The following is a 22,579-nucleotide window of genomic DNA, read 5'->3' as shown; positions in this document are numbered from 1 at the left end:
TTTCTTTCTTTCTTTCTTTCACAATTTAATGCTATCAGGCAAGTCATTAAATATAGAACAACACTAACATCACTACTTGGTCACAAGCTGTGCGCTCCAGGCTAATGTTAGCAACGTTGGCATACCATGTGCAGCAACTTCGCTGCTTGACGTCAGTTAACTTTAAGGCATCTTATGTCATCAAAGGGGGGGAATTCAGTGTTGAAATGCGGAAGTGTCATGCACAAGGCAGCGAGAACAGTCAGTGCGTTTACATGCACAGCTTAGTCAGATTACAGCCATAGTTCGACTATGCTCCTCAATCGGACAACCGCAATTGTCCGAGTATACATGCCGGTGAGAAAATCGAATTACTGGCCGAAAGCATGTCATACCCCAGTACGCTAGGTGGCGCTGTACCCATTTTCAACTAGTGTTAACGGGGCCACCTCCGGCTGACCTCTTTACGTCACCAGCTGCCTCGGCATTCAAGAAAGATGGCACACGAAGAGCGAGACGAAGCTAATATTAATAATAATAATAATAATAATTACACAGACTAGGGGCACTCTGGCGCTCTTTCTTGCGGTGATTTCGGAGGAAAGACGCCGCCGCCGTCCGTCTACTTCCGGCTCACGGCCCCGGGGAAAAATCTCGCGCCTGCGCAGAACGCAAAATCCGATCCGATCCGCTGGAAACGTATACATGCAGGAGTAATGCGACTTTCAATCGAATAATCTACGTGGTGTAATTCGACTATGAGAAATCCGATCCGGTCCGATTTTAGTCAGACAAAGGTGTTTACATGCATCTTAAAAATCCCATCATAGTCAGACTAACGCAGTAATTCGGTTTTCTTGAGTGTCATGTAAACGCACTGAGTGTAACCTTAGTTAGCTAGGTAGTTCCCTAGCGAGGCATCGGCAAAGTTGTAGCAACCGTTTTATGCTTGTTATAAAGGAAAGGACCGTAATGCGTTGAAATGACAGAGTTCTAGCCTAACACTTCGCCTTACACCTATATCCCAACATTAACTGACATACCCTACCCCTAGACGTGAATGCAAAACGGAGAGTTAGCGCTAAGTGGTAGTAGGGGCAAGAGTAAAGGTGCGTATAGGGATTGAGGCCCCTAGGCCATACAAGGCCATACAATTTTTCTAATTCTGTGGATTCTCCGTAATATCACTGATGAACTGTTCAGTTACACTTCCTGTGAACGGGATTTTCTTGACATAAAAGTCTTAAACGTAGTGACATTGACATGACTCGAGTCTAAACCTGCGTCTGTTTTCCGTCGATGGAACCTGAACCGTCACCGTCTCTCCGGAGGCTCGTGTCTCTGCAGAGTGCGTCCCCTTCGTGTGGGATGTTTCATGTGTGGATTGTACCACGGTGGGATTTGACAGGGGCGGCGAGGCTTACGGTGGCAGCACACCGTGTTCCGCTCTTGGCCGCATGCGCTCCCCGCCGTTCCACCCACTGTCTCACGCCCACTCCCTGGCCGCGTCCCCTACCGCCACACTACCCACACCGCTCAGTCACGTAGAAGGGGCTTTGGATTAAGGGAGAGCCGCTGTGGGGCTGTCAACTTGTTGTGTTTTTTTTTCGACAGGGAGCCGAAACGTAATATCTGCTCTCCAGTGCATCCACAAAGAGAGGCCTCCCTCTCGGCATGCGAGACACACACCGAAAAACAACCCCCTCAGTGGTGTGCAAAGGTAATAGCTGTTAGGTGACTCAGCAAATGAGCAGTGTCTCGGAACTTTTAGGACTTTTAAAGAAAAGCCACTCTCCACCCGGCTGCCCCTCTGAGAGAGAGTGTGTGTGTGTGTGTGTGTGTGTGTGTGACACAGAGTGAGGTACGCGTGGCTAAATCTGCTCTCATCGCACAAGTATGACATCCCATTGGCAGCGGCACACACGGCTCCCTAAAGGCACGATAAACAACCGAGACAGCTCCAGTCACACACCTGCACTCACACACGTACTGTATGTATGCACACACACACCATTAAACGTCTCGCACAGGAACGGTGAACTCCCAGAACTCTTATTCAGGCGCGGCCATAAATTATCTATTCCCCCTCTAGTTTGCTGTGACTCCCCGATTCCACGCTGGACTTTCAGCCTTCAATTATTAAAGGAGCCAAAGTGGCACAAGTGTTAAAAATAACAGGCGGGCGTTTAATGGAGACGCTTTGGAGCCGAGGTTAATGGTGTTGGACCCGGAGCTCTGTTTTGTTGATGCCATGAGGTGAGTCAGCTCATGAGTGTCTGATTTATTCCCTCAGACTTCTTCCCCTCTCTATCGGTGTGATTAAAGAAGCTCTGTGCCGGACTCTTCTTTTCCTGCGCCGAGCCACCGGGAAAACCCTCCAGTGACAGCATTGTTCAGGTTTTTCTCTACTCTCCTTCAGCACTTGACTTCTACTCTGATTTGAGGAAGACAGAGAGAGAGAGAGAGAGAGAGAGAGAGAGAGGAGGGGGGAGAGAGAGAGAGGAGAGGGAGAGGGGGGGTGGAGGAGTGGTGATTGAGCGCAAAGGGGGCAGGACTTTTTCTCTCCGGGTCCTATTAAGAGCAAACTTTGTGTTTTTGTTCTCCAAGTTCAGCTCAGTGCTCTCCAGCCTGCACACAGTTCCTCTCTGCTGCTCTTTTTTCTTTTTCCATTTTTTTCTTCCTCTCCCCTCTCTCTCTCTCCCTCTCTCCCTCTCTCTCTCTGCTCCTCAATGGTTTTGTTTGCTCGCCTGTTGGTTACTCCTGTGTGTGTTTTCATGGGGGATTTGGACACCCGGAGGATGCGCTTTTTGGAGGAACGCACGCTCAAAGTTGTCTCTCCGGCCGGTCCCGGCTCGTTTTAGCGGATACGTAGATGTTGTGCGGGTTGGAATGAACAATGGTGCGGCTCCTTGGTGCTCTGGCCGAGGGCATGCTCTGGTTTCGGCTACTGTTGCTGTGCGTCGTGGAGCTGGAGCTGGGAGCCGGGCTGTCTACTTTCCAGGGTTTCTATCTTCCACCTGCGAACGGGTCGCTCCTCGCACCTGCCCGGAGGACAGACGGGGTCGTGCGGACCATTGACCGGATTTACCACGGAGGAGGGAAGGTGGGCTACCTGGTGTACCTGGATGGGAGCCGCTTTCAGCTGGACATGGAGCGGGACGAGTCGGTGCTGTCGCATCATTTCAGCCCCCAGTATGTGCTCGCTATGATGGGGGACAACCCCGCGCCTCTGCAGCGGGAGTGCGTGTACCGCGGGACAGTGGACTCCAACCCGGAGTCCCTGGCGGTCTTCAACCTCTGCGGGGGGGGACTCGAGGGCTTCTTCGCCGTGAGCCATGCACGCTACACCATCACACCGATCATCAGGGCGAAGGGACACGAGCACGACGTGCGCGCCCTGCAGGACAAGGACGCGGAGAGCGCGCTCCACGTGTTCACGCGCGAGAGTTTCAGCTTCGAAGCCGAGCGCGAGGGTCGCGAGAGCTGCGGGACGCGCGACGGGCGCAGAGGACGCAGGGACACGGTGCGGAGACGCCGGCAGAGAGGTCGCGGGAAGGGGGAGCGGGACGGAGATGAGCACGGAGCGCGCGGGCGGAGGTGGTGGAGCCAGCTCTCCACAGCGGCCGCTCCGGAGCGTGGCGCGCGGCCCAAGAGGTCGGTCTCTCGCGCCAGGCACGTGGAGCTGCTTCTGGTGGCCGACGACACCATGGCCAAGAAGTACGGCAAGGACTTGAACCACTACCTGCTCACGCTGGCCTCCATCGCCTCCAAGCTGTACGGGCACGCCAGCATCGAGAACCCCATCCGGCTGACGGTGGTGAAAGTGACCACGGTGACGGAGAAGGAGAAGGGGCTCGAGGTGTCCAAGAACGCCGCGGCGACGCTCAAGAGCTTCTGCAAGTGGCAGAACCAGCAGAACCCGCTGGACGACGACCACCAGCACCACCACGACGCGGCCATCCTCTTCACCAGGCAGGTAAACAGACTTCCCTTCCTCCTCCACCTGTCCGCTCCGCTCGCGGCGCCCCGGCGTGACGCCACGGTTTGTTTTTATTTTGATGGCGCACGCGGCGGTAGCTGACTGACTGTGGCTAAGCGGCTGCAGATTAGTCCTCGGCTGGCTTAACACAAATAGTTTATAAACGGCAAAACACACTGTAATGAAAAAAAAAATGACTGACACACATCATCTTCTCTAGTCTGGCTGCACTTCATCTCCCCCTTCCCATGAATTGCTCACACAAAAGTCGTGCTCCACCTGCTCCACACATGTCCCCGGCTTACATCCACCCGTCCTGTCTATGTTTTTCTCTCCCCTCCTTCTCGTTCTTCTCGAATCCTGCGCGCGTAAAAGCAGCGCAGCACTCCAAAAAAATTTCCTGCGCCTGGTGTTTTTTCTAGGCGGGCTCTTCTGTCTCCAGCCTCCCCCTCCCAGTCCCCTGACAGCCCCGAAGCCTCTGAGTGTGCGTGTGTGTGTGTGAGTGAGTGAGTGAGTGATCTGCGGCGCGTGCACGCACATTCTTCCCAAGGCAGGAGGTTTGAAATCAGCCGCTGGGTGCACTGCAGAAATATCCCTGAAACTCCCCCCTGAAACTGCACTTAATTAGGCAGTCATCCCAGCCTCCCCTCTCCCTCCCTGCCTCCCTCCCTCCCTCATCACTCCAGTCTGCACATTTTTTCCCAGTTACTTCTCCAGCGTCTGTCAGCCAGGGCTGGGGAGCTGTCAGAAAAACAAACACATCCGTCCTGTGAGAAGCCGTACGTTTACCGAGACCACACTCATTTATCCCTCCTCCTCCTCCTCCTCCTCCTGCTCCTCGCCATCCCTTGCAGCACATCTCCGTGCATTTTTCACCTCTCCCCGGGTGTGGCTTCATGGTGGTTTTGCTCCAGTTGACGTGTCAGATAGCTCGCCTTGGACTGCGGTGTGTTAAGCTCATGCAGGGTCTCGCACTGGCCTTCGGAGCGGAAAAGAAAAGCAAGCGCCAGGGGAATTACCTCGGATCTCCTTGGCGTTTTGGCAGCGGGGCTGGCGGCGTCATGCGCTGGCAAGCCAGCTGGTAGTTCATACCTGAGGTCAGCGAGCTGGCGAAGTCGCCCGGTTCTCGTGTGCCAACCTCACTAACCCCGTTGCCACTACACCTGCAAGGGCAAGACGGGAAGAGCCAGGGCAGAGGACGGTGCCATCCTCTGGTGGTTGGGTTTTGGCAGGGGTTGGCGGGGTCAGGCGGGCATGGAAACAGTTATCCAGATACTTCTGAGGCAGCCGCAGGACAGGAAGGTAAAAAGTCAATATTGGCAGGGAACTAATGAAACATGACAGGTGGTATAGTGTTGATGTTACTCTATTCTTCCTCAGCTATGACCGTATTAAAATACCCAGTCCAACCCACTCACCCAAAAATCAGAACTACGTGTTCTTCCTCTTACCTGTATCGTTGTTAACCACATTGATTGATTTGATCTGAGTTGCCAGGTTTTGCGCGCGTCTACTCACGGACTCTTGCTGGCGTGTAAATATTGATGGCGTCCTCCTCGGCTGAGCTGTAACGTTAGCTAGCTTTCTTAGCGAGCCTCTCTTCATTGAGTGACCGCACGCCTCCCTGCTGCCCAGTGATATATACGAAACGCTAGAGCTGTAAACATTCGTCAACAATTTCTTTAATTTTATAGACCAAACTACTAATTGGTAAGAAATTAATCAACAAGTTAATCGACTATGAAAAGAACGGTTTTCAGTTGCAGCCCTGAAGTACACCCACAAACCGCGTTACGCGCAGAAGGAAGCGTGCATATACTAACTAAGCTAACTAAGCTAGCTAACATTACAGCTCAGCCAAGGAAGACGCCGTAACTACCAAATCTAGTTAGCAACAACGCAGCTCAACCACCATCTTGGACAGCTAGTGTATTATACTTGCTAATGGTTATTTTAGGCAGCGGTAGCGTAGCATAGCATATGTTTATATTGCTATTATTGTGTACTGTTGAAGTATTTGGACAAGTTCTCTTATATTTTCCATGTTTATAAAGCCTGTTTATGATGAATTGAATACAAAAACGAGATGGCAGATACCTATGCATGTGCTACTCAGATCGAGCAGCCACTCGTATCAGGTATTGACAGATGGCATTATTGTTAGCAATCTAAGCCAGCTAACGTTACTGCTCAGCCGAGGAGGACGCCATTAACGTCTGCATCTCAAGTCGTCACAACTTGAGCCTCTTGCCCATGAGCACATGCGATGTTTCCTACTGCGCGGGGTTACAGTTGGTTGGTGTAGGTCGATCGAAAGAAAAATAGTTCCTACGTGAAACACAACAAAAGACCTCTTGGATTATCTTGAGTAACCGGCTCAAGATTTCAAGAAAGAGACATTGTTGGGGAATTTTTCAAATATATACTTATTTTTGGCACTTTGAGCGCAACAGGTCAAGCGCCATCTAGTTCCATTGTGTCTGAGGGAAGACAGACATCTCTACTGCGATATTGCCAAAACTGGGCAACCCGCACCAAAACAATCTAGATGGATAGATAGTGCTACAGGTAAGATGAAGGATATGTATTTTTGCATTTGGGGTGAACTGTCCCTTTAAACCTCTGAAACTGTATGTAGGCACATACAGTATTGATTAACGGAAGAAAGAATGTATCGGCATATGATGAAGAATTAACTGTAAATGAAAAAAAACGACACATGGTCATTGGAGTGACTCAAAACAAAGAAAATACAAGTTTTGCAGACAGTGTTTTATAACCCTGCTTTGGACCAACCAGCACTGAATGTCTGTCTCACCTGTCGCAGACACTTGCATTATTCATTCACCCGTCTCCTTACCTTCATTCACACGCGACTCATCTGCACTGTTGGCCGTCGAGGTCGCACTGAAGATGTTACCTGTCAGCAGTAGAAGCAGGTGATCCCACTCTCATGTGCACAGAGCGTATAATCATCCACTCTAGCACTGTCACACAGCACAGACCTCTGATCGACATTATGAGGTGGGTTTCTGATCCCTGTCTGTAACATTTCTGCTGTATTTCTTCCCTAAAACGACATAATGCACCTTTAATGAGCCAAGAAAAGCAGACACTGGCTTACATTACCTTACAGGAGTTTTAACTTCACCTTGTCAGTCATCAGTATGAGGCCGTATGATGCCAGAAGAGCGGCGTCGTCCAGCTGTGTGATTGAGTGAAAGTGAAATTTAAAGAGTCACATTCTTGAGTCATTTTTCTTGAGGAATGTGTGTGTGTGTGCGCGTGTGTGTGTGCGCTCGCGACAGTGCTGCAAAGGAAACAAATGTGGAATGTTAAGAGGGTGACATCCTTTATGAGAACCACACTTTCCTTTCCGCCATCAATCATTTTTAAAAAGACCGGCCGAAGGTTCAGTGTCGAGAGCTGCGCGAATTCATCTTTTTTTTTTTTGTTTTCTCCAGCAATTGGAGTTTCCAACTGAACAGAACGCCTCTCAGGACATAACTCGATTTTGCTCAGGTGCGTCATACCTCACGCATCTCAGGTTGAGACGGGGAAAAAGCAGTCGGCTGCACGAGGCGTGGTAATGTGCCAGGGATTTTCTCACACCAAATAACTTTGGTTGTAACCTCGACGGAATCCTGACGGGGGAAGACAAACATTGACGTGCGGTAGATTCAGGTCAGATGTGTTATGGGAAACCGTCTGCCTCCATTGTGCTGAAAGTCAGAGGCGTCAAGTAACCAAATAGTAGTTTATTATGTCTGAAAAGAAGTAACCTTTTTCGTCTGTGAAGTGGTCCGCTGAGCTCGAACTGAAGCCCACTGAGGACTTTGTGACTGTGAAGTCAGACCAGCCCATTGTTCCCCAGATGGGAGGTGGGAGGAGGAGTGGACGGGCCTGGGGGTGGGGGGGGGGACCTTGTCTCTTTGTGGTCAGGTCCAATTACTCTAACACCCCGTACCCGCGGTGAGCTGACCCGTGTGGTGATGTCACTCTGTTCCACACATACCAGCACCGGAACAAAACAACGGGCACATTGAAGGGACTCGGGACCCGCTCTGAGCGTGCATTCGTGTATATGGGAACATTAAGTGTTATGCATGGCTGTGTTCAGTTGTTGTGAGCTCGGACAGTAGACAAAGCCCTACTGTAAGGTGGCCAGAGAGAGCGGCAGGGCTTCGGGGATACTGACATCCGTGTCCATTGATATTTTTTTGTTTTTTCTTTTGCTTCTTGCAGCTTTCGTTTCAATATTTGGATGGACATAACTAGCAGGTACTTGCGACGCCAGAGATATTGAAGTGCTCACCTTTTCAACCTGGTTTGAGGTCAGGACGCTGTCAGATTTACAATAATACATGTGAAATATGGCACTTTTTTCCTTTACGTGTTTGGCCTCTAGCTGACCACCTTTGCTAGTGTGAATACAAAGTTGGAGTGTGCATTAGTGCGAGGGTTTCAGAGGGAACTTATAAAGTATTTTTGGATATACTCATCAAACACCAGTAATGTCTCGGGCCCACATCTACTTCAGCTTCTCGCTTGCTGATGTTATTAACACCCTGAACACGTGGTTGAGCTTGTGCGCCAGTCAAGATGGCGTACACACTAAGGCTTTTAGCTTAGCCGCTAAAGTAAAGATTCTGGTAAGTAACTTCTATTCCAATGAAAATGGTATCTCTGGGCTTCTGGAGATTTAGATCATGCCTGAATATCTGTACAGAGCCATTTTATGTTCTTTTGGGTTGTTTATTTTTTCCGTTTTCGAACGAGTCCCCATCTAATTCAGCTGTTTAGGAGAATGCTGCAACGCCGTTTTGCTGTGAAGCTCCAGAAATGTTTTGTGGACTGCAAAGCTTTCCCCATCTTGAGTAGATAATAACTGAATTTTTTATTTATTGGGTGAACTTTTCCTTTAACGAGGATGACCTTAAATGCCAAATGGAAACCAAATGTATTTCAAAATGACATACGGATAATCAGATTTTCCAGAGTCGTTATTGGATACCACAGCTATGTAATACACGACCCCAAAGGAAAACAAATGGCATGATAAGATAATTCTGTTATCACCGTATGATTCCACTGAGAGCTGAATATAGACTGCAGAAACACATAGATGGCCCTTATGTCATAATGATTGATGTAAGATACACACTGATGTGGGCAAGACATGTACGTATACACAATCAATTTCCTCCATACGTGTCAAACACATGGTTATATCATTCAGAGTTCTAGAGTGAATGTGTGAGTGTGCACATGTATACAGTTTGGACTCCTGTGCACTCGTCTTCCTCCTGTGTTTGCGTGGGTCTCTGCATTAAAGTGTACATTTCCCAGGCCTCGCCCCCATCACAGCTAGTCCCTCTATTTGTTGTAACTGTTCTTGATATTTCACACGCGCTGTACGTCCACTGGCATATGTTGACAACCTGCAGACAGCTCCTCGGATCCCGAGGCCTTGACCCCCGGTCTGTCGACAGACGCGACTGGCCAGGGAGTTCCGCCTGCCCCACAGTAACAACACACGAGCCTCACCCCCTTTACGCCGTGATGCATCAGTGACTGTAAACTGCACTCCTGTTTGCTATCATTACCTCAGGTTTCCTTTAAGCGGTAACGGTTTCCTTGCAAAGGAAAATTACACCATTTACTCAGCTCAACTAGTCATAACTTTAATGACTTAGTAAGTGGTTTCAGTTCTGCTTTTAAAAACTTGATCCTCGCTCAAACAGAAAGCAGCCTCGCTGCATTTCCATTGGCAAAAGTTGTGGATGGTACCGATAGAACAACTCCCTTCCATGCTATTATTTCTCGTCTGTTGAGGGTCCATGTAAGCTGAAACGGTACTAAAAGTTCAAGTGAAAACACTGCAGATCAGTGATATGTCTGAAGGAATTGGAGCAACCACAGTCGCAGTCATCTGTGCTTTAATCAAAGATGTCCAAAACTAAACAGCTTCTCAACACCAAGAAAAGTCTCATGTTGTTTTCCAAATGCTGGAAAAGTGACAAGCTTACCTACAAGGGCGCTGCCTGCGATGGAAATGTAAAATAGATCGCGGGTCTCAGTATGGGTTTCAAAGACACACAGCTTTAGAGAGTTTTAGGAACATGACGGATTTCAAGCTGGAGTTTAAGTGGTCCAGCTCATATCTGAGTGGCAAAACTCAACATGTTAAAAACAATAATGTTGCAACCTCCTGTCCTTAAGTTAAATATGGTGTTCCTCAGGGATCAGCACTGGGACCACTGTCTGACGAATCACAGCTTTTGAAATCAGAGAGCCCTGAAGGCTGAATTGTAGCTTTTTGACCAAGACAGACATTTACAAGAATGTCTTTGTTAATCTTGAAAGATTTTTTTTATTTTTTTTTTAAACCTGAATTGTAGCTGCTCACTTTTGCAGTGTGATGTGATCGCAGAGTTACGACACTAAATTTGCAGTATTTTACGCCTGCCGCAAAATGGCGCACAGCTCAAGTGTCATCGCTACTTCCAGACTGACACAGCTGTCATTTTCACGCTCAGCAGCCGTGTTGTGAAAATAGCAAACGTACCTACAGGTTTACCATAAGCACACATTCTGACTTAATGATTCGTTTCGTGCATGCAGGAATGTTACGATAACAAATCGTGGCCACTTTAAGCATCGAAACTAAAGGCTTTAGTTGTGAACTTGACAGGACAGAGGAAACTCTGATGGAGCTTTATTCAGAAAAATATAACTGTCCAAATCTTCACTGTGTGTGTGTGAGGTTCGATGTGTAGAAGACCACAAAGCATTTATTGAAATTAGATCCTGGCTGAGCCTGTCAAGAGATCTAAATAATGGCAGCGGTTCACCGACGGTCCACATTTGCGTCTCTACATCTCTGAAGCTAGCGTGGCGAAAAAAGTGCAATATTTCCCACTGAAATATACCAGACTACAAGTGTAGTATACAAGTATGCATGGAATGAAATGTACAGACGAGCTGTGAATCGCTGGAGACCAATCATGAGTAAAGATGGAGAGCTGATTTTGTTGACTTTGATTAGCAGGTTTGTTGAATCAGCCTGAAATGTGTTTTCATCACACAGACTGAGCTAAACTCTCTCTGCGAGAGTGTGTGTGTTGTGTGTGGTTGTGTGTGTCTGGGTCTGGCTGGCTGTTTGTTTAACACACGCCTTGGCTTAGATTGTAAGTGATCTTGTAACACACGCACACGAGCACACACACACACACACAGAGCTCTGATAGTCTCCTGACCTCCGCAGCCAGCTTGCCACCTGTTCTCGTGTTATTTCTGCCAATATTTCTGTAACTCATTGTTCTCTCAGTTCTTCTCTTTAATTTCCTGCAACCCTCCATCCCCACCCACCATTCCTGAGCATATCCCTCCCCCCCCCTCCCTCCCTTCCTCCCTCCCTCCCTCGTATGTGCTCGAGAGGCTGTAAGACTTGCTGGAGGGAAGAAGTAAATATCACACAGTTATGATTTGAGTTCTGGGGTAATTTCATTTATTTTTCATGTCGCTGTTTAATTTCTAACGGGACATTTCCACTTTCTACATCCCCGCCCTCGTGTCTCCTCTTACACTGGGCTGTGGTAATGAAAGCCGCGTGGATGAGCGAGATCGAAACCCAAACAGTTCTTGTACCAGAGCGTGGGATTGGGGGGGGGTGGATGAATAAATAAACGAAAAATGGAGGGAGGCGTAAAGGACGTCGGGTTGAAAGAGTGTGGGAAACGGGGGGGGAAAGAGAAACAGGCGAGATATGGAGACAAGCGCCTCTATACGTTCTCGTCGTGAAAACAAACAGGCTTCCCCCTCTGTAGTTTTTTTTTTTTTTTTGTGGAAAAAGTTCAGAGGAGCTCCAGCACAGTTTGGCCCGCATCAGCTGCCATCCATCCATGCAGCGGGCGCGCTTGACTCGCTCTTTGTTCGCTTCATGTGCATCCAGCAGACACTTGGCAGAAAAAAGCGGGGCGCTCTCTTCCTACTCTCCGAATGTGTGTGTGTGTGTGCCTGAATGTGTGCCTCTATGGTATTTACATGTGCGATTACCATTTGTTCACAGGTACGAGTGTGCTTGCGTGTGTGTGTGTGTGTGTGTGAGGTGGTCCCACCCAGTCAGTCATGTGTGCGAGCGCAGAACACAAGGCGGTTTGTTCCAAAGGGATCTGCCCCGAACGGGTAAACACCCTCCCCGGAGAGCCTCTCACACACGACCCAGCAGGCCTGTCAGCGCCACTTAACATGACGATCCATCCTCTCCGCGGGATGTGTGTGTGTTTTTTTTCTTTTTTGGATGTTCTCATGTGCACGTGCATGGATGTTTGTCTCCATACGTCTGTGCGCGTCTTGCGTGTACATTCAAAGCACGCTCCGGGCGTGCACACAGACAGACGGGGCCCCGTGTGCAGGCGCGTGAGCCCGCCGTGATTAAGCGATCGATCGCTGCACATTCAGCCGGGCCGAGCAGCGCGCCCCGGGGCCTCATCTGCATGGACATGTGTGGGAATCAAAACAAAGATCAATACTATGTGCTGTGGCACCCCATGAGGCAGACAGAGATGGTGGAGGCACAGGAAGGAAGCGGGTTTTGAAGGCGTTCTAAAGGGACGCTCCACTGACATCGCTTGAATGTCTCAGCTTGGGCCTCTGTGTGTACGAGCTGGGAGCTTGTGGTGTTTGACAGGCAGGGAGGCTCTAAAGCAGTGCATTGTGGGAGGTGTACCTGCTGTTTTTGGAGCCTTACTGTCCTCTTTAAATCTGTCCCTCACAAGCCCGTCTAGCGTTATGGCATCGCAAGACTTAATTGCAGGAGAACTTGATTAAAGTTGAATACGCTGTATACGCCTCTGATTGGTCAGCTCACACACGCCTGAGCCAGCACCGCTCAGTGTGTCTCCGGTCGGCTCCCTCACATGTTCAGCCTCGAGTTGACCTCACCTCTGACGTGAATATAGGCATAAATTATAAGACATAACTTCACCGTGCGAGACGGGCTACGTGGATAGAAGACTGATTCTTCCTCCACTGACCTTCTATGAAGTGCTTATTTAAACTTACAGCATTTCCTTTGTCCAGGACCTCTGCGGCCACCACTCCTGCGACACCCTGGGCATGGCGGACGTCGGCACCATCTGCACTCCGGAGAGAAGCTGCGCCGTCATCGAGGACGACGGCCTTCACGCCGCCTTCACCGTCGCTCACGAGATAGGTAGGCATGGATACGCAGCACACACAACAAGCGCACAAAGACATAAGCACGCCGGGGCTTGCACGTGCCGTCTGTCAGCACATCTCACCTGTTGATTAATATCACGGGGGTAATGTCTGATGTCATGCACCTGATGCGCCTCTGTGCTCGGGTGTTTTCTTTTCCCAATCGCGCTGCATGTGCAAACACGACACATCAGGACCCATCACTTATCTCTCACCTCCTCTCTGTGCCACAGGTCACCTGCTCGGCTTGTCCCACGACGACTCCAAGTTCTGCGAGGAGCGCTTCGGCGTGAACAGCGACAAGCGGCTCATGTCGTCCATCCTCACCTCCATCGACGCCTCCAAACCCTGGAGCCGCTGCACCTCGGCCACCATCACGGACTTCTTCGACGATGGAAACGGTGAGAGTGGGAGAAAAAATAGGGAAAATAAAAGCATGGGAAAAAGAGGGGCTCTTAGTTCTTTTACTAGTGAGAACTTTTCCCAGCCGGTATGAGTTTTATTTCCCTCGGTGTACAAATTGCATCCATGTGAATTTGCTTTACTCCCACAGTACCTGTCACTGAGAGCTGTTTACTAAGAAACAAAGCTTTAATCTCTGCTGCTAAAGAGTTATTTACAATCCTATTAACTTTGTAAAAAAAAAAAATGTAGTTACAGTGCAGCCAAAGACAGATCACTGGCAGGAAATCAAGTTGAGTCATTCTTTGCTTTCCCGTTTCATCAAGTAGTTTCATTCATCACGGCCATAAAGCATCGCCTGTTGACATTTTGCTAAGAAACGGGTTTGGCATTACTCATGTGGAAACAGCATTGTTTCAAACTTGACAGTGCAGCTGCTGCTGCAGCTCCAACACTTCTGGTGACCTTATAGACTAAAATAGATTTTCATACGCCAGTCACCTGCTGAGAGTATTGAGGTAGCAGAGCCGTTCTTTAAAATCCCTCCCTTCTTTTTTCCTGCCACAGCCGAGTGTCTCCTAGATTCTCCTCGCCAGCCCCTGTTGGGCCCCGAGGAGCTCCCGGGGCAGAGCTACGACGCCGTCCGCCAGTGTCGGCTGGCCTTCGGCCCCGAGTACACGGTCTGCCCCGGCATGGACGTGTGCTCTCGGCTGTGGTGCGCCGTGATTCGCCAGGGCCAGATGGTGTGCCTGACCAAGAAGCTGCCGGCGGTGGAGGGAACGCCCTGCGGGAAGGGACGCATCTGCCTGCAGGGGAAGTGCGTGGACAAGACCCGCAAGAGACACTACTCGGTAAGACAGATGGACGGTATGAGAATATAAGGAAGCAACCCAATGGCCAGAAAAATGTTTGCTTCTTCGGGTTAATTTATCTTTTTTATGTTACACGAGGTTTATGGACTGGTTAGGTTTAGGCACAAAAAACACTTGGTTAGGGTTAGGACTCATGGTGGTTTGGGCTCAGATAAGGTTAGAGTACTGGAGAACTGGAAGGGTAGAAAAAGGACAATTTTGCTTTATAAAAAGCTAAAACATTGGGGGCATATTTGCAAGAAGCACAGGTATACCTACTTAAAAAAAAGTGCACTCTTCCCCAAAATTGGCGACAAAATGCACCGAGGACTAAATGCGCCTCAATGGAAAAAGTAAGATGCACCAGTGCAACCAGTGTGAAAAGTTAGTCTGGAACCCTGTGAAAGTCCGCTCATAGGGATTTGAACATAATATGACAAGTCCTGCAGAAACGTCAATATGATATGCGCCTGCTGTATAACCCCGCACCACTGCGACTTGGCCAGGAGCGTGAATCGGAAGACGACGCGGAGGTAGACGGTGAGACAGAAAGAGAGACAAAATCTAAAATAGATTCCTTTTTATAGTTCAAAAACTGGTATTTTAAGCACGCATTGTCCAAATTTGTCTGCGGGAGACAAAGTGCACAGGGCACCTAGGAAAAGAAGAAGTAGAAAGAGCGAGAGACACTTGAAGAGGAAAAATAAGTCACGGATTCTTTATGCGACTTCGCTGTGTGGTCTGTGTTATTTATGCCACTGCTGAACTGTGCTATTTATGCTCTTGGCCTCACTTAAACAGATCTAAATTGAATTTGGCCGTAATGAGTTAAAAGACCAGATCTGTTCTTGGCAGGCTGTCGTCACTGCGGGTGTGTGTGTGTGTGTCTGTTGTGGAGGGAAAGAGAGTGAAAGTCAAAAAGAATGAGAGAGAGAGAGAGAGAAAAAAAGTATTTTCTTTGAGATTATTTGTCACATGACGTTTGATGGGTCTGACTCGATCCTTGGCAGACGACTGCGAGCGTGGATCCGGCCCAAGTCCTGACACGCTTCATTTTCACTGCCTTGTATGACGACCGGTTTACTGCTCGGAGCGACGCTAAGCCCCTCCATTTTAGACCTCAGGACTCTTTAAAACTCCATATATTTCTTGTAGTATGATTGCGGATTAAGTAGCCTTTACTGTGGAAAAGAAAAAAAAGAAAAAAAAAGGCCTCAGCAGTGGAACTAAAATGGAAAAGCCTTTTTCCCAAAAGCTTTGCAGAACTAAATGCTACTGATCCAGTGGTTTTTGTTTTTTTTATCACTGATGACTCATGTAGCACTGGTTGGAAGAAAAACACAAAAATAAGTTTATCACCTGAAGTATTCCATTCAGGCTGTTCCTCAAGGGGAGCATGTGAGCCGTTACGCCACCGATCCAGTCACGCTGTCTTGATAAGGATAGCCTCGTTCCTTTTTCTGTCTTCCGCGCCGCAATTATTGCCACATTTTCTTTATCGCAAACCTCTCTCCAAAGGGCTTTCCCTGTGACACGTGGCTTGGCCGGCAGCCGCTCTGACTCCCAGCACGATGAGCGCTAATTGTCCTCTCTCATCTCCTCCATTCTCCTTCTTTCCTTTCTACTCATCCCTCTCTACTCTCTGATCTCTCCTCCGCTGTCATCTCCCCCCCCCCCCCGCGAACTCCTCATCTCATCTTTCATCTCCCCTCTCCTCTTTGCTCCGCCTCTCCTCGCTCTCCCAGGCGTCCAACCACGGCAGCTGGAGTTCCTGGGGTCCTTGGGGCGCGTGCTCCAGAACGTGCGGAGGCGGGGTGCAGTTCGCCCAGCGCCTGTGCAACAACCCGCCGCCGCGGAACAACGGCCGCTACTGCACGGGCAAGAGAGCCATCTATCGGTCCTGCAGCGTCACACAGTGTCCTCCATCAAGTGAGTGTGACAGCTTGACGTCAGCGCTGATGTTTATTCATCAAACTGAACACAGAGTTTCATTTTTAAACTTTTTCTAATGGAACTTTTCTGCAGATAAGAGTTTCCGGCAGGAGCAGTGCGAGGTGCGCAACGGCCCCCAGACAGATCCTAAAGGGGTGAAGACCTTTGTTGAGTGGGTGCCAAAGTACGCAGGAGTCCTCCCGAAAGATGTGTGCAAGTTGACCTGCAGAGCGAAAGGAACCGGATACTATGTGGTGTTCTCTCAGAGGGTAAGTTCGTTGTCTTCTTTTAAGGGTACGGTGCATTTAATGGAGAGGAAAAAAAACGCAGTACTGATCTCGAAACCCCTTGTCTTCAGGTGGTAGACGGGACCGAATGTCGTCCATACAGCAGCTCGGTGTGCGTGAAAGGGAAATGCGTGCGGACCGGCTGCGACGGCATCATCGGCTCCAAGCTCCAGTTCGACAAGTGCGGCATATGCGGAGGCGACAGCACGGGATGCATACGCGTGGTGGGCAACTTCACCAAGAAGAGGTATGAAAAATGTGAACACCGTGCGCTGTATGTCTTTACATTCCATGCACATATCGGCAGGAGTCTCAGTCCGGTGACGGCAGGTTAGCGCATGCAGAATTTGGAGAAATGTTGAAAGTATTTTTTTTAGGAGATGTCTCACGGGTTTCACAGTGTGATGACATGATAATGCTGCATTCGCTTCATGTGGGCAGAATGGGAAGAACATGAAAAGGCTCCAGAGACAAGGACATGTTTATTGTTCGAAATAACTTGAATGCAACCCACATGGCCTAATCCGTGTAGGTACACCGTTCAGTTAGCTCACGGCACCTCTGCTTCCACTCCTGAGTAACAAGCTAACAGGTCGCTTCAGATTCGTGGTGGTATTAATCCTGCAAGGACTTTCCATGTATGATGTCAAATATATCAACCTCAGCATCTGAATTAGCTAAATTGGCTATATATATTAGCGATATTAGCTTCTATTTTGATCTAAAGCCAAACCAGCTACAAAACAAGCAAGGCAGCTAATATAACTTAGTGGTCCAACAAAAAAAAAGTCCACCTCATCGTTTGAATTAGCTGAACTAGTGGTATAATTGTTCATCTCAGCTCGTATTTCAATTAAAAGCTAATAAACCCTGGAACAAAATTAACAAACCGGGTAATATAATGTTGTCGTCCAAATGCAAGAAGTCAACACCACGACAACACTGTTTTAGGTATTATTCTGACCTCTCTTCTGCTTTATTTCTTGACGAACAGTAAGGGCTACACCGATGTGGTGAAGATCCCTGCAGGCTCCACCCATATCAAGGTTCGTCAGCACAAGGCCAAGGACCAGACCCGCTACACCGCCTACCTGGCCCTTAGACGCCCCAGCAATGAGTACCTCCTAAATGGAAAGTTCATGATCTCCACCTCCGAGACAATCATCCCACTCAACGGTTCTGTGCTCAACTACAGTGGCTGGAGCCAAAGGGATGAATGGCTTCACAGCATGGGTCCTGGGGCCCTTCAAGAAGCCTTGGTGGTCCAGATTCTAGCGACAGATGCTAAAAAGCCCCTGGATGTTCGTTATAGCTTCTTTATGCCTCGCCGGATAGCCCCACAGCAGCCGTCAGCTCCGCTCATCCCAAACCCAAAATCAGTCCCTGTGCAGAGCACTACAACAGTCTCGACCACGACAAGAACCACCACCACCAGTAGCACCACTACAACTGCTCCTCCTGTCCTCCTCGCGAGGCTACCTACAGCCCCAGGTCCCTCCACACCAACACCAGGGCCCCAGTGGGTAACGGGGACCTGGATGACCTGCTCTAGGACTTGTGACACTGGCTGGCAGAGCCGGACAGTGCAGTGTAAGGACCGGGACGGGAAACTGTCCAAGGGCTGCTTGCTGGGTTCCCGCCCCTCTGCCTTCAAACACTGTCTGGTAAAGAAATGTTGAGGCGGCAGGAGAGCAAAAACTGTGTCCGACAAGAAACACTTTGTTGAAAGAACCTTAATCTGTACATTTGATAGAGGTCTCAAGAGCTGGAAGTAGGACTGTGGACCAATGAATTTAGGTCAAAGAACCTTCAACGGGACTGTGAATGTTGGCTGAAAGCGCCTAGAGCAGATACACAGAGACTCAGAGACAGATTGGCATGGATGTGCCTGACTATATGCCAGAGGAATGTCCTGGAATCATAGTGGCTATGCAGAGCACAAGTAGGACGGAGGACAATTTCCGTATGATAATGACAAGCATGGCCCTGGCATAGCTAAGGACTTAATTGCATGTCATTTCCACATGGACAGTAACTGATTGTCTTTACTTCTGTCTCCAGATCCTGGAGGCTTAGTGTGTTGCCCTGTAATGGCATGCGTGTCGTGTTTTTTTTGTTTTGGTTTTTTGTTTTCTATGCTATTCCATGTGTTCTAATCACTGTGGGGATTTGGAAGTGGCACCCCTTTTGTCTTTTGTTGTGTGTGTGTGTGTGTGTGTGTGTGTGTGTGTGTGTGTGTGTGTCCGAGACAAGAGCCCCAACGTTGGGAAGCACTCGTTATTCACCATGTCGTAATTTCTGCCTGTATTGTAGCCCTGTCCCACCACCGTCATGCTACATTCCACAGTCCTGGATTGTGATCCCCAGTACTTGGACATTTCTCTGACTGAATGGCTCGCTAGATGCATGATCTACTCCAAGCGAGAAAAGGTCTTTCAAAAAACGACAAACCACGTAAAGTCGAAGGCTGCACGGGAATATTTTTCGGCGACCAACTTGGGTGCATGTCAGCAGCAGTGCTGTCAGTGGAACTACTGATTGCCAAAGGGTGTATTTGAGTGTGCATTATTACTGAAGAGAACGGTGGTCTCCTTATCTTCCAGGTGCTGAGGAGATTGCCAACCAAAACTCCTCCCTTCATGAGCCGCTAAGTGACCAAAATGTCCAAGTAGCAGGAGATGTACGTACATAGTTTGTTTGACGGTCCTGGATCAGGGCTACCCATATGCCCCGACTATATACGTTTGTGTCTTTAATTGACTTCGAATCACATTTCTGATACTGGTGTTGCTATCAGAACAACCCCAATGGGAGGTTGTCTTTGTGACCAAAACAGATTGATTGTACCCAATCTTTAACTGTTCAGATAATTCTTCTTTCTCAAGCCTTTAAGCAGTTGGGAAGAAATGTCTTCCTAATGAAAATGGTATTGATTGTGCTTAAACTGATAATCAACTGTTCAGTGTAAAAAAAAAAAATGGCTGCATGGTGCGATGGGAGCGTACGGTGGCCTTCAGAGGACAAACTTTTCAACAGTTAAATTGACAAAGGGGCAAAGTAACCACGACACTCCTTAACTTTTATGGAGGTTAATGATGACTCACAGGTTTGGGGCAATGCTTGATTTTTATACGTGTGTGTGTGTGTGTGTGTGTGTGTGTGTGTGTGTGTGTGTGTGTTGTGCGCCAGCACATTCATGTATCCAGGCCTGTGTTGTCAGCACATGCAGTATGTACCCAGGAACATGATGTTTTTCGTCCTCTCCTGCGTCTTGAAGCTTACTTCACTCTCAGTTCCATTTGTATCAATCATTAAGCTGGTGCTGGGAGGTTTACGGTCCTCATTTTTTTGCGTGTGTGTGGGTCAATATCTGTTTGTTTGTCTGTTTATCTGTGTAGGAAGCAATTCTAATATGACAATGTGTGCCCTGGATACTCGCAAAACAACAGCAAGAGAGATACTAATGCAGTCATTAATGTCCTTTTGCAATTCAACTCTCTCTTCATTCTCTTCTCTTTTTTTTCACTCATTCTGTATTTTACTACTTGACATGCCGGATTTAAAAAAAGATTGTTCTAACCTGTTTCCTGATGGGTGCTGTTTGCCACATTACATCAAATCAGACTGTGCCACAGAATGGATTAGTTTAAATGGTCACTTCAATCAAAATACAACCCCCGTATGATGAGTGGTCAAATTTGCAACTCCAGGAAAAATACCTTCTTTGGTCAGAAAATTCACTAACCTCACTGTCTACAATCTCTTTGGAACTACTTCGTTCTAAAAGAAAATGACACTGATTTTGGAAAGGGATGTTATGGTTGGCTTAAAGAAGTTGTTTAACATTTTTGGAAAACAGTTATTTGTTCTTTCACAGACAAAAAAGATGAGAGGATTGATACCACTCTCATGCCTGTCCTTTAAATAACAATTCAGATGCAGGCAATGGTTAGCGTAGCTTAGCATGAAGACATAAAGCAAAGGGAACCAGCTTGCGTGGCTGGGTGAAAAGACTGAAAATACACTTGCCAACACCTCTTAACATAATAGTAACTTATTATTATGGTGGTTAATTACCACCTTGTTTTTTAAACCAAAAGTAAAAAGTGTAAAATTGACTATTTTCCTGTTTACTCTCTTAATGCTAAGCTAACAGGCTACTTGTTCTAGCTTCATGTTGAACAGAAATATTCGAGTGAGGTATCAATCTTCTTGTCTAATTCTCAAGACAGTGAATAGTAATGTTAAATTATTCTTCTAAGTGAATGATCTGCATCACTTTGTACCAATAGGTTTCATTTTAAAATGTGCTTTATGTGTCATTTTGGTGAACTTACCCTTTAAGGTCATCCACCAAAAGTTTTAGAAGGTAGACACTGAACATAAGGTTCAAGACAGAGCTTCTGTTGGAGATAAAATATGAAATATGTTCATATTTGTGTAAACGTGTCCAAAATTTGAAGTACTCTTAAAGACAAAGTGTTACCTCAGCTCTCCTGGGTTAGGGTTAGGTAATCATGCCCCAGCATTACAATGTGACGTTAATTACATATACCTAAAGGACTTAAAATACCTTCCAGCAATTGTGTTTAAATTTCTGGCACCCGTTACATTTTCCTGTGTGGTAAACTTCACCCGTCTGTGCAGGAGAGAACAAAGCATGAGAGAGGCTCTCACAACATACCACTCACAAAGCGTTCTCTTTTTTTCTCCCCTCACACATTTCAGATTTATTTACATTATGTAGACATTTTTGTACAATGACTAGATCGATCATATATTTGTTAGTATTCAACTCATATTTACACCAAAATGTACACACACGAACACACGCCATCGAAAACAATCCATTCACGCAGTATTTCTGTATTTACAGAAAACCCTCTCACACACACACTCCACACACACACACACACAAACACACAACCTACTCTGACTCTTCCAGTGGGGGAAACCCCTCTCGCTGAACGACAGAAACACAGCACTGAACTTGTAATTTATTGTTTGTACAACTGGTATGTGTGAATAAAAAAAACAATGAGATGAGTTTTATTTATTATAGTAATTTTGTATCAAATTACTATTTAACTTAGGAGTATGACTGTGCAGAATCATTCCTTTGTAAGAATATAGTGTTTCTTTTCTAGTCATCAACATGAATATATGTACATAAAATCTATATATTTAAATACCTTTGTGTGTGTTGTTCATTTTGTCACGCCTTCAATGAGTTCGTATTTTACTTGCCTCGCGTGCGTTACAGTCGCTGTCGTCACATGCACACTCGGCAAAGTTGAGGGAGCAAGATCGGATTAACTGTATTCGGGCTATAATCATATAAATGGAGAGAAGAGGACAGAAAACAGGAACAGGAAGATGTGAATGAATTGAGCATATCGAAGATCTAAGATGGATTCATCTTGCAAAAACAGCTTCTATTAAGTCTTCCGGCCTTCTGGGAGAAGCAGTAGTGAAAGAAGTACTCAGACCTACTAAATATACCCCATGACAAATGAGCACAGTATGAAATGTATGCAGCTAGGCTCTTCTAGTCAAAACAAATTAAAATATGTTAGCAGTGTGGGATCATGGGAGTTGCTGTCTTCATTGCTAAACAACCATTTAGCAGATGCTTTTGTCCAAAGCAACTTACAGTAATTTACACATGCACTGATGGCGGTGGCTGCTGACCAGCACATCAGGAGCAGTTTGGGGCTCAGTGTCTTGCCCAAGGACACTTCAGCATGCAGACCAGGGGAATCGAACTAGCAACCTTCTGATAACAAGATGCTGGCTCCGCTGTCATTATTCTGTATCTTATGTTTTGATATCATGCCTTGTGTGTCTCTTCTTCAGTTCTCCTCTGTGCTTCTCTTTCTCTCTCTGTTTTTCCCCTCGTTACCTCACCTGTCCTCTTCCCCCCTCAC

At 47.6% G+C, this 22,579-nt stretch overlaps 1 protein-coding gene across 1 annotated transcript; it reads left to right on the top strand.

Moving 5' to 3' along the window:
• Window positions 1-2,566: 2,566 nt before the first annotated feature.
• adamts5 (ADAM metallopeptidase with thrombospondin type 1 motif, 5 (aggrecanase-2)) lies at window positions 2,567-21,844 on the top strand. Its single transcript, XM_030410290.1, has 8 exons — window positions 2,567-3,955; window positions 13,043-13,175; window positions 13,414-13,581; window positions 14,150-14,433; window positions 16,179-16,362; window positions 16,459-16,634; window positions 16,724-16,899; window positions 17,647-21,844. Exons 1-8 carry the CDS (start codon window positions 2,876-2,878, stop codon window positions 18,329-18,331), a joined length of 2,886 nt encoding a protein of 961 aa, XP_030266150.1. The 5' UTR covers window positions 2,567-2,875; the 3' UTR covers window positions 18,332-21,844.
• Window positions 21,845-22,579: the final 735 nt, after the last annotated feature.

Source organism: Sparus aurata, chromosome 24 (assembly GCF_900880675.1).
Source record: "Sparus aurata chromosome 24, fSpaAur1.1, whole genome shotgun sequence".
NCBI classification, from domain to species: domain Eukaryota; kingdom Metazoa; phylum Chordata; class Actinopteri; order Spariformes; family Sparidae; genus Sparus; species Sparus aurata.
The sequence above is the reverse complement of the archived record's forward strand: the minus strand, read 5'-3'. Positions and strand labels throughout refer to the sequence as shown.

What these genes read in the sequence shown, in the direction of transcription:
- adamts5 (XM_030410290.1), top strand. Translation starts at nt 2,876, where the DNA reads ATGGTGCGGCTCCTTGGTGCTCTGGCCGAGGGCATGCTCTGGTTTCGG. An exon ending in CACCGTCGCTCACGAGATAG is followed by an intron (nt 13,176 to 13,413) that starts GTAGGCATGGAT and finishes TCTGTGCCACAG; the next exon opens with GTCACCTGCTCGGCTTGTCC. An exon ending in CTTCTTCGACGATGGAAACG is followed by an intron (nt 13,582 to 14,149) that starts GTGAGAGTGGGA and finishes TTCCTGCCACAG; the next exon opens with CCGAGTGTCTCCTAGATTCT.